Source organism: Mercenaria mercenaria, chromosome 16, assembly GCF_021730395.1.
Source record: "Mercenaria mercenaria strain notata chromosome 16, MADL_Memer_1, whole genome shotgun sequence".
Lineage (NCBI taxonomy): Eukaryota > Metazoa > Mollusca > Bivalvia > Venerida > Veneridae > Mercenaria > Mercenaria mercenaria.
This window is the reverse complement of record NC_069376.1, coordinates 39,964,767-39,977,397: the sequence shown is the minus strand read 5'-3', so window position 1 is coordinate 39,977,397 and position 12,631 is coordinate 39,964,767. Positions and strand designations below refer to the sequence as shown.

General features: G+C 38.1%; 1 protein-coding gene across 1 annotated transcript in view; it reads right to left on the bottom strand.

Moving 5' to 3' along the window:
* The window catches only part of LOC123540435 (uncharacterized), an 80,694-nt gene that overhangs the window by 47,688 nt on the left and 20,375 nt on the right, over window positions 1–12,631 (bottom strand). The window contains exons 12-15 of the mRNA XM_045325464.2: window positions 9,901–10,063; window positions 8,145–8,281; window positions 6,899–7,079; window positions 5,811–5,938 (exon numbers count right to left, since the gene is read on the bottom strand). Of these exons, the coding sequence (XP_045181399.2) occupies window positions 5,811–5,938; window positions 6,899–7,079; window positions 8,145–8,281; window positions 9,901–10,063 (609 nt within the window). The remainder of the gene's footprint in view (window positions 1–5,810; window positions 5,939–6,898; window positions 7,080–8,144; window positions 8,282–9,900; window positions 10,064–12,631) is intronic.

The following is a 12,631-nucleotide window of genomic DNA, read 5'->3' as shown; positions in this document are numbered from 1 at the left end:
TTAGTTAGCTCGGATTCACTATCAGTGCTATCAGAGGACGATAACTGTTCCCGTAGTCTTTTTCTACGTAGTTTTCTTTGAATTTCTGCTAGTGGTGGGTCACTATCAGAGCTAGCAGACGAATCAGTTCTTTCGCGACGTAACCTATTTGTCACCTTTTTGGGGACGGTTTGTGAGTCTGACCTAGAATTGTCGCTATCTGAGTTGGATTCAGAGTCCGAAGGGGGTACTGCGTACGTTGATTTCCTAGTTCTTTTATCAATATTGACCTTGGGTGCTTCCCATTCATCTATATTGGCCGCTTTTATGTTTCGAGCATGAGCATGGACGGTGGTACCATCAAGTACATGCCTTAGTACAAAAGTGAGCGGGGTCTTTTTCTCAACAATGCGATAATATGGTGTGTACCTATGATCAGGTTTGCTTTTCCTGGCATTATTCTTTAGAAATACTGCCTGGCCTACATCTAAGGTAACCTCTGTGGCATTACGGTTTGCATATTCTGCCTGCTTCCGTTTAGCCTTTTTCATGTTTTGATAAGTAACTCTGAATGCTTTGTGTTGTTGCTCAAGGGCAATTTTATGTTCTTGTTCACCCATGTATCGCCTGCGCGGGCGGAGCAAGTTGTCAAGAGGTAACTGAGGGTCACGACCATACATAAGAAAGAACGGGGAAAAACCTGTAGTTTCGCAAGGGCTGAAGCGATAGCTTGCTACAGCAGCTTGCAGACCTACATCCCAGTTTTGTGGTTCTGTTGTTTTAGACAGATAATCTTTTAGACTCCTGTTGAATCTTTCAACCTTACCATTAGCATTTGGAGAATAAAAACTTGTTTCAATTTTTGGTATGTTTAATTCCTTAGTTACGTAATCCATTACCTCATTTACAAATTCTCCTCCGTTATCGCTAAGAAGTGTTTTCATTGTCCCGTATCGAGGGACAATATCCTCAATAATTATTTGGGCGACTGTTTCTGCAGTCTTATTCTTAATTGGGAACACTTCGGCATAGCCTGTAAGCCAATCAACAAAGGCTAGTATATATTTGTTTCCAGCCAACGTCTGAGGTAGTGGGCCGGTTATGTCTACACTGACTTTAGAAAAGGGGTAGTTAGGTATTTCTGTTACCTGTAGCGGAGGTTTTTGTGTGCTTTGCGATCTCATTTGACAGACTACACACTTTGAAACATATTCAAGTACATGTTTGTACAAGTTGGACCAGAAGTATTTTCGCTTGATAGCGTCATAACACTTGTCCGCACCCTGATGACCTAGCTCGTGATATTGTTTAAGTACTGCGGTTCGCAGGTGGGATGGGACACATAGCCTGAGGACGGGTTCACCGTCTGGGTCAGAGATATAATACAAGATATCATCCAAAACTACGTATTTGTTCATAGCTTTGGCTGGGTCATGAACTCGTAACTGCTTTCTTATCTGATTGAACGATTCGTCCTTTAATTGCTCTTTCGACATGTCTATGTCTGTTTGGTCTAAAATTGGTTTTGCAACATCCTCGGGCTGATTTGGGACATAACTTACAAATTCCTTTGGATTGATCAAGTTGGTGTTAATAACATTGACCTGGAATGTATTATCGTTAATGTCAACATAGCGGTCAATTGCCGCCTCTTCCTCAGGACTGAGAGGAGGGTGTGGCATGCGGGATAGCATGTCAGCACATGTGTTTTCACGCCCACTGATGTATTCAATTTTCACATCATAGCCTGAAATAGCTAACGCCCACATTTGAACTTTCTTATTGGTCATTGGTGAGCTAAGTAGATGGACTAGTGGTTTATGGTCTGTCCGGCAATCACTGGAGCGTTTCTAATGTACCCATCAAAAGATTCAAGCCCAATTTTCAATGCCAGGGCCTCCTTCTCTATCGTGGAGTATCGCTGCTGAGAGCGGCTTAATTTGTGAGACAAAAAGTGTATTGGCCTTTCGCAAGGCACATTTGGCAGAATGCTGTCTTCTGGGTCACAAGTTTGCACCAAGACTGCCCCGATACTGGTATCCGACGCATCGGTATATATTACGTAACCTTTCGTAACATCAGGGTAAGCAAGATGTGGAATAGCAGTAAGGTCATCTTTTAGTGCTTGAAAACTTTGTTGACATTCTGGGGTCCAATTAAATCTGGCGTATTTGCGTGTGAGTGCAATTAGGGGTTCAGCCATGCGTGAAAATGCAGGGATCATTCTTCTGTAGTAACCTATCATCCCGATGAATGATCTCACTTCACGCACACAAGCCGGTGTGGGCAAGTTGCGTATTACTTTTACTTTTTCAGGATCAGGTTTTATACCCTTTTCACTGACAACAAAGCCTAAATAGTTTGTTTCTGGTTGCATAAAGCTGCACTTGCTTAGCTTAAGTTTAAGGTTGTGCTGCCTTAAGCGATTAAATACAGTGCTTATGTGTTCTAAATGAGATTCAAGTGTAGGAGACACAATAATTATGTCGTCTAAATAGGCCATTGCGAATGTTTCGCAGTCTTGCAGAAACTATTGACATAAGCTCTTGTACACCCCGGGGGCATTACAAAGGCCGAAGGGCATTTTACGGAAGGCAAATAGGCCTAAGGGCGTTTGAAATGCTGTCTTTTCTTTATCCTTAGGATCCATCATGACCTGCCAGTAACCACTTTTCAAGTCCAGTGTCGTAAAGAATTTTCCGTTCCCGAGTCGTGCTAGCATTTCATCTATTCTAGGGAGAGGCCACGAGTTCCTCTTGGTGACAAAATTCAAGGGGCGGTAGTCTACGCAGAATCGCTTAGTATTATCTTTCTTATTGACTAGAACGACTCCTGAAGACCAAGGTGAACGAGAGCGTTCAATAATACCTGCCTTCAACATATCCTTAACTGCTTTTTCAATAATGGGTCTATTTTTCAAAGGAGTAAAGTATGACTTCGCTTTTATAGGGCTAGCATCACCAGTGTCTATTTTCATCGTAACCGAATCAGTCTGGCCTAAATCCATATCACTCTTTGCGAATAAATCAGTGTTTTGTTTTATCAACGGTTCAATCAGTTTTGCATATTTACCTGGACAGTTGATATCGCCCGGAGCGAATTCAGACATAAACTTTGTTTTGTCAGGTTCACAAGATTGATTTTGCTGATTTTCAAATGTAATTATATCCATCTCATTAACTTTCTCAGCTTTTGCGACAATACAATTTTTCTTCAGGCAAATCGTCTTGTTTGTGCTGTTTATAATTACAAGCGGGAATTTCCTATCTTTACGGACATTAACCACACAGGTAGTTACCAAAAGTCCCGGTTCAGTGCTTATGAAACCTTCTGTTACTGGTGAAATTTCGTATGTTGCCGGGGGAAAATTAGGATCTTTCTTAAGCTTACCTATACATTGGTATGCAGTTTGTGGCTTTAATATAACCTTTTTGTGCAACCTAGCAATCGAATGAATATGTATGTCAGATTCTAAAGGCACATAAGTTTTACCTATACGAAGACGGTGTAAGTCGCAGTAAATACGAACGCCAAATTTAAACATCCAATCTTTTCCTAAAATAACATTTTTGGTCATATCAGATACTACATAGAAATTGTGATTTAATTGTGTTCCGCCAATGTAAAATGGAATATTTACTTGACCTAAAACTTTTAATTGACCTCCATTGACTGACTGCAAATTAATATTGATCTTTTTAGATAATTTTGTTTCAAAAGGTAGCGAGTCGTAAACTCGTTTATGAATAAGTGTTACCTCACTTCCGCTATCTACTAGAGCTCTGTATTTATTTTTGCCTATCTTAACTAAACATGAATTTGGATTGCCTGCTATATTAACTTGATATGTAATTTTTGAATTATGTTGCTTATGTTGTTTAGAGCTCCCCAAGCCGGCTTCAAAGCGTGAGGAGCGTGCTAGTTTAAATGTGAGGTTGCTTGTTGTGTATTTTGTGAGTATTTTGGCTGCTGTGTGTTTTGTCGTGCGTGTCTATTTGTGTTTTTTAACTGAGGGCACCTTATACGAATATGTCCTTTCTGACCACAGTGCCAGCACTCAATGTCTGCATTTCTGTTTAACCTTTGCTTGTATTGTACTGCATTAACAGTATTAGGTGGGGCTCTTTGTACACGACAATATCTCGCCGTGTGACCTTTTCGGTTGCATAGCTGACATCTACGGGTGGGGCGTACATGATCTATTTCCATAGGCTCCTCATGCCTTTGAGCTGTTTGTGAGGGTCGCCTATCAAAGTGACCATAATCTCTCCCAGATCTGAGTGAGAACCTTTTCCTTAAATTTTGTTCTTGATTTGCCGACTGAACGGCTGCCTGTAATGTTTGGGGGTTTTCGCGCATGACCTTGAATTTTAGATAGTCATGGGCGAGGCCATCAATGAAGAAACCTATTAGCTGCGTTTCTACCGCTGCTAAACCACCTGGTTGACCTGTGAAAGCCTCTTTTGCCAGTGCTAATAAGGATTCGGCGTAGACCGTAACATTTTCATGTTTGCCTTGCCGCACATCACGCAACAGGCGTAATGCGTGTTGAGGGTCAGTGATTTCACTGAATCTATTTCTGAGTTCAGTTCTTAATTGATCCCAAGTATGTGTAGGGTTTGTTTCTAGATACCTTTGAATAAAATCTGAAACAGCACCCTTACTGCTCTGGTAAGCAATCATTTTTCTTCTTACTTGATTTGCGGAGACAAGTATGGCATACTTGTCCATTTCCTTCATCCACTGCCTGAATTTAGAAGGATCACCCTCATGAGGTGATATGATGCTATCTATTCCCCGTGCCCCCATCATATTAAGAGTTTGCATTTCATTTTCTATCCCGTTTAGACCCTGTTGTAACGGTGCTTGTTGGTTAGCTTGCGCCATTCTAGAAATTCAAGCAATAAAAAATCTAACTTACGTGAAGATGGTCTGTGATTAGTCCAATATTCCTCCCGAATCACTGACACTAATGAAACTGTTTGTTAATTACGTAATTTTGTGTCCATCACAGTTCTTGTAATGATTACGTAATCCTGGTCACGGCACCAAAACGAGTCTTGTTACCCTACGGCTGGTGTTACGTGATCGTATAGAATATTGTTCCTTCGCGTTGTGTCTTTGGTGGGTAATCAAGAGCTCATATGTATGTGAAACGAGAAGAGATGGAAAATAAACAAACACACTGTCGGTTTTATATAATGTATTAATTGTTAACTAGAATATGCAGAAATAATCACACGCGAGCCTCTCTCTGTATCAACGTATATACAAGTCAAACTAGATGAAACAGTTAATAGTAATATAATCCCAAAATGTCTTTCAATACAGCACACCCTGACGCAGAATTGCTGGCTGGGAAAATAATGTGTGTACTCTACAGGTATCTATCTAACAGTGCGCGCCACAGTACCGTGGGCTTTGGGTTTTATAACAACTGTGTGACCTTTGACTGTCTAGACATGAGGACATAGTTATTATTAGCTTCTTTCTAAATATATGTTTGACCAATGCCCATTTGATCGGGTCAACTATATGTCACGCGTATACCTGTGTGACCGGTTAAGGTATTTCATGTATAAACTGAAATGTACGAATATACATGAAAGATGGAATGCTAGATATCATAATGACCTGGGTAAACGTTAAAGTATAACACAAAAAGATGAGAACTACATGAAAATCTACGAGATGAGATAATTGTTTTGTAAACTTAAGTTTTGCCCGAAACTTAACGAAAAACACTCACAATATAGTACTAGCGATTATATTTTATCAAACTTGATAGTTCCAATGTTTGTTCGTTGACCTTTTTGCTCTTTTATACTTACTTCGTCTGACACGGTAACTGTCAGCGTATCTGTCACGGCTGCATTCTCACCATCATCACAAGACAGTGTTAACGTATAGGATGGTGTTGTATCTTCGTTAAGACCCGCTGCTGTTACAATATTTAATACTGTAAAATAAAAATAAATTGAGTTATTCCCCTAACATTTTAAAGGTTTGCTGCCACGGCTATATATTTTGTATTGTTGCAGCTCTAAAACTACACAGAGTCGACGAAGTGGCACAGTGGTAATATTGTCAGACTACGAAAACCGGGGGTCGTGTGTGCAAGCCCCCACATCTACAACTCAAAATTACTAATTTAGGATAGGATTTAGGATTAGTGCTTTACACCAGGTACACGAAAGAATCAGGGAAGCCTCTGGAACTGGAGCTTTTTCTGCATCTTGCTCTATCTCACTGAAGTTTACTAACAGTCTTCTGGAGGAGTAGCCCATTATGGGCTACCGATGTCGACAATAAATAAGTTTATATACACACAAACACACACAAAAAGTTCAAACGCTTTATCAAATATTGTAGAAGGAGAATCCACTGTTTCAACTGTACTCACCATCCTGAATTCCCATAGTTCGGTTTATTCGGATTCTGGTTATTCTTCATCCGGCAGTATTAAAAAGAGATTGATTTTTTGATCTAATCAAGACGTTTTTACGATATACTATAACTATATTGCAACGATGTTTGTATCATTGTAGTTTCGACTTCCATCAATATAGTTTCGACTTTCGACTTTCATCACACCTCGAAAGTCGAAACGACGAGGCTGCGATGATAAAATCGAAACCATGATCATGGTGAAAGTCGAAATCACGATGGTTAGTACCTTTTAGTGATGTGACACGACTATCTGCACTCGACATCACTTTATACGAAGTATGAATACAGTCATACAAACTTCACATTGTTGAGGTCGATTTTTCGTAAAATGTGCAATATCTTTATTTTGTGCACAGTTTCCAGTGCCATGCAGACGGTTCAACATCATGTGTTTTGCCGCCAATCAAAAGTCGTTTATCTATAGTTCATATAATATAATAAAATTATACTTAAAAAATCAAATTTGTACCTTGTGTTCCCGCAACACCAGGATTATCGTTAGTTATCGTAAAGTCTGCATCAGAAGAGGTGCACGTGACGGGGTCATCTTGATCCGTGGCAGTGAACTGATAGATGGTAGTGCCGATGGCGGTGGTGAGGTCACCAACAGGTCCCGTCGTTGCTCCTCCAAGATTTGATAAAACCGGCGGCTGAAACAAAAGAAGGCGAACAATGGCTCGGCTTCAAGAATTGTGTAAAAATAATGACCAAAAAGTAGAACTGATTGCTTGAAAAACACTGTCATTGTTGCCCGCAGCACATCAAAAATTTAATTCTTTTATTTCTGAATTTTGATCTTTTGACTTCCTTTGTAACTTTCTAATTTGTTGCATGCTTCGGAGATAATATATCGAGGGCGAACGAACTTACACCATTTTAGTGCATGTTTTGGGAAATATATCTTGAGAAGGACGAACGAAATTGATCAACTTTGGTGAATGATTTGCGAAATATATCGCGCCGTGAAGAACGAACGAAATTGATCAACTTTGGTGAATGTTTTGGGAAATATATCTTGAGAAGGACGAACGAAATTGATCGACTTTGGTGAATGATTTGGGAAATATATCGCGCCGTGAAGAACGAACGAAATTGTTCAACTTTGGTGAATTACTTTGGAAAAATATCGCGCCTTGAAGAACGAACGAAATTGATCAACTTTGGTGAATGTTTTGGGAAATATATCTTGAGAAGGACGAACGAAATTGATCGACTTTGGTGAATGATTTGGGAAATATATTGCGCCGTGAAGAACGAACGAAATTGTTCCACTTTGGTGAATGATTTGGGAAAATATCGCGCCTTGAAGAACGAACGAAATTGATCAACTTTGGTGAATGATTTGGGAAATATATCTTGAGGACGAACGAAATTTAGTCATTTCGTGCATGTTTCGGAAAATATATCTGGAGAAGGACGAACGAAGTTTAGCAAATTTTGTGCATGTTCCGGAAAATATCTTTCGGGAAGTACGAACGAAATTTATCAACTTTGGTTGATGTCTTGAAAAGGAAGAACGAAATTAGGCCTAAGCCACTTTGGTGCATGTTTAGGGAAATATATCTCGAAATCTAATAACTTTGGTGTATGTCTTCGGAATTATATCTTGAAGAGGAAGAACGGACCAGAAGATGTTCTAAAGTAGCGCGACAACTTATCTTGTTTTCAATAGCCAATTCGACCAGACTGCTGATAGTTAAAGTTTACGGACTTACCTCGTCGGATATGTCGACAGAGAACGCTCTCGTTATTGTGGTTGTGCCGTCGTCACAACTGATGGTCATGGTCTCCATAGCGTTGTTATCAAAATGCAGGTCAGTCGTAGCAACATCTTTAAGCCAAATTTCTTGATCTGCAAGTGTTGAAATTATTCGTATATATTTACATAATACTAAACAGTATATGTGATAAGTGTATACCCGCATAAACAATGAATTGCAGTCTTGTCCAGATTTTAGAAGTTTTAATACTTGCGAGTTTTAAAATATCTGGAAATAATTAGAAAACAGAAATAGAAAAAACAGCAATATAATAGGGTTATTATAATAGTAGCTCGATCTGGGATGCTGTATGCATGCGCCGAGTGTGATCAGACCTTGCAAAATCTACGAGAGCCGAATACAAATTCCAGATCAAGCTACTGTTATAATGTCCCTTTTTATTATATACCACCATCTTTTTGTTAGGTGTATTGCTATTGAACGAAATCTTCAATGTTTATCTATGTTAAAATGGAACTTAGTGAAGTTTTTATGTGCGCTATTTATAGAAACGTGTCAGGTCATGCGTATTGATGAAAGTAGTCCGGTAACATACAATACAAAAAGTACAACACGGATTTTTCGGCCTGTTCATATTTACTTGTGAAATACAAGCTGATCTTTTTACAGAATTTATGTAGGTATATAATAAAATTTGATATTTCCGCGGACACCGACACAGGGTCGAGTAGGATAGCTCTTCATATACTCCGTATAGTCGAGCTAAAACTTATATTGCTCAGGGTACTGCAGACCTGCCAAATAATGTGTTTGCCTTGGCAAGAATACGGAAACCAGCGAAGAGATCATCTGAGGCGCGTTCAACAAAACGGGCGCTTGGTCGGGTCGAGCACCGGTCGTGTATACTATTGGTTAATTGAACTCTTGCGAGTTCAAAATGGCATTCAATAACAATATTTTCCGGAATGTGACTTTGCATATTGTATTAGACGAGTAATCAGGCTGTATTGACATTACATTGGAGAGAGTTACGCGTAAAAGTTAGAGACCAGCCGAAACTGTGCAAACATTGTAATTGTATTTTTGACAACAAGAGAGAATGTTGTATTTGGTGAAGTAGATCTTAATTTTTGCATGAGAAGTAGTTCCAGATCCTGACATCTTAACGAAGTTTGGTTATATAATGTGAAAAGAAAAATATCTGTTAGATGATGATCACCCCTACTTTTCTCGTCGTTTAAAGGCGTACGCTAGAGTCCCTGTATATGAGATGGGCAAAATTTTTCCCAAAAATAGAATTTCTTCCAGCTTTGGGTATTGAAGGACAATCATCTAAGAAACCAAGATATGCGGTAAGTCATAGGTCACCAGTATCGAAAAAAGAGTTATCTGCCCTTGAAATTTCATTTTCCCCCAAAAAATCTGTAAGATACGTTATCTGAAATTTGCCTAGGTATGTGTGACAGCACTGTGAACATCCAGTGTACTATTCACAAAGACTGTATAGAGGTATTAATTGTGCGCATTCAGACCTAAATACAGACACATGTACTAATCTGGTCTGTTATTTCGAATTTAAAATATTGTAAATTCATCCTTAATGTACTTAATTGATGGAACGTCCCTTATTTCGAGTTTAGAATTTTCAGATTTACATTGATTTGAAATATTGCAACTGAAGGTAAAAATTGCAGTTTCGGAATGGAATACTAAAGGGATGTATGGTGCCAGAATATATCTAGATACTAACTTGGGGGAACATCTCTTATTTCGAATTTCAAATTATCAGTTGTGCACGTGACTGCATTCGTATCAATCACAGAAAAGGCGTACAGACTTGTAGCAGTTGTGGTGACGTCACTTATTGTTCCTGTGTACGAAGTGTCCGGAGTAGCTGGATCGAATACCGGTGCCTAAAATGAAGTTTTCTTTATAAATAAGTACAATGTGATAATGAACTGATAAAAATGATTCTGCAGCTTATCGTCTGCTCCTTTATTAAAAAAAATCAATATTTCCTAAGACATCCTTAGGCCTAACAAAAAGTGGTTTGTTTCCAGTAACATGCTCCAAAAATAGGGTAAGTAGGTCGGTAAATTTATCTTTTTTTATTCTTTTTATTAAGTGGGACTTTTCGAAAATTATTTTTTGTGTCAAAAAATGAATACAAATAGGGGGGTTATGCCTTTAGAGCATCAGTTAGATGATTTCTAACATCACTGACCATGTTTAAAGCATAAAAAGTGCAGTTTTGCAACTTTTTATTAAAAAGTTGAAAAATAAATTCTCCATGGCAATAAAAACATTTAGGGTCGGACCAAAAATTTAGGGTAGGTCTGTATACCGGAAACAAACATTTACATTTTTTTAGGCCTTAGCATCAACATCATTACATGTAATTCCTCATTTCAGTCGTTTGCAACTATAATTATGAAAGTTTTATTAAGTTTCATTCATCTATACCTACAGGTAATTTTGAGATGGGTCAATTGTTATTTGACATTGCATGAATACAAATTGATTAGGTATAAATAGTTATATTATTATTGCAAGATGCTCGAATTTATTATCATTTATCTATCATATTTAATGATGGCATTAAAAAATAGGAATCGGGAAGTAATGCTGTTCAATGTATGTAGGTGTCTCATAAACCAACTTGGCTGGCCCTTTCAGTAGGGGTGGCACTATAATAAACAAACACTTTACTTTTACTTTTTATAACGATCTCTTGTTTTACATAAAAAACGGTATTGTCCGCTCAAGGGGAAGAATTCTATAAGACATGTCTTTCATTCTTATCCTTTCTTCGATATCATGTAAACTTGTTGTAGTTGTGTAAATCAATGGTATGTACTCTAGAGAATAACTTTGTTTAAACTAACTCATATAGGTCAGTTGCAAGTTATTCAAGCTCGTCGACTTATCGATCACAATAACTTGGCCACGGAGACCCAAATCACACGGCATGCAAGTGGAAGTTTTCGAAAAATCAAGCCATGCTCACTGTTCGCTATCTATGCATTTAATACAGGCAAACTACTGTAGGCCTAGGCTCTTTTTGTATGGAGAACAACATAAGTTTCAAACTTTTCTATGTATAGTTATATAGAGAAAACTAGCCATGCCTCCAGGCAGCCATGGTTTTGAACAAATCAACATGGCTTGAAAGAATTTGATAGAGGGTAACCAAAGAAACATCGCTGCCAAATTATTTTTAAATCGGGCAAACGGTTAGACAGGAGGCGGTTTTCAAAGTTTTCCATCCATTCATATAGGGAAGACTAGCCCACACCTGGCGGTCATGTTTTTCAACGATTCAAAATGATTTGAAGAAATTAAATACAGGGTAATCCAAGGAATTTCTGTGAAATTATTTTTAAATCGTACCAGTAGTTTAAGAGGCGAGGATTTTAAAATTTTCCCATATAGTCACATAAAAACTAGCCCCGCTCCATAAAGGACATGTTTTTAAGGGAATAGAATTATTTGGGAAAAAATGGTGTCACACAATGGAACATTGCTGTTAAATTATTTTGAAATCGAGCAAGTAGTTTCAGATGGAAGAAGATTTTCAAAATTTTCCTTATAGCCATATAAGGAAAATTAGTCCCGCAGCCTGTCGGTCATGTTTTTAACGAAGCACAATGATTTACGGTAACTTGGTAAAGGGTCACCCAAGAAACATTTCTGTGAAATCAATTCAAAATTGTGCCAGCTGTTTCTGAGGAAAAGATTTATATATTTTCCTTTTGGTTGCTATGACCAGAATTCTGCATGGATGACCTAGATTTTAAGGAAAGGAGACCACCCAAGGAACATTCCTGTGAAGTTTGGTCGAAGCTGGTGTAGTGGATAAGGAGCAGTTATTCTCAAAGAAATTGTGGACGATTCCAAAAATCAGGTGAGCTAAATAACTGCCCTTCAACTCAGTTTTATAATCTTGGGTTTAAAGACTCACTGTGGGGAATCACATGCTCAAAATAATCTCGAAACCAAAGTTATATTTTGAAGAACATGAATAAATTTCCTACCATGATAAGATATGAAAATTAAACATAGCCTAACATATGACGAATGAAAATTGTTAAATTATTATGTAGTTGGCAATAATGATTGGTATCCTGTAATTACAAACACTAATGAAAATAAGAAGTCTCGGTTTCTTGAAGTGCTCCAGATAATCAGAAGGTGTTTGTGTTTAAAATCTATATAGTTTTAGGATACATCTATGTTGCTATATGACAGGCTATATTTGAGATTTAAAGCAAAAGTTGTTTCAATATTATCTCATATTATTCATAAATTTATTTTGGTTTAGAGATTATTTTGATCATGCGGTTCCCCACAGTGAGACTGGCCGGTCTTCAAACTCATGTTAATTAAAACCCTTGAATTTTGAGATTGTAAATGGTGGGTCTGTTATAAGTAGAAGGGTGCAAAGGTGTCATGATTTACCCTAAGGCCAACCAATCAGAAGC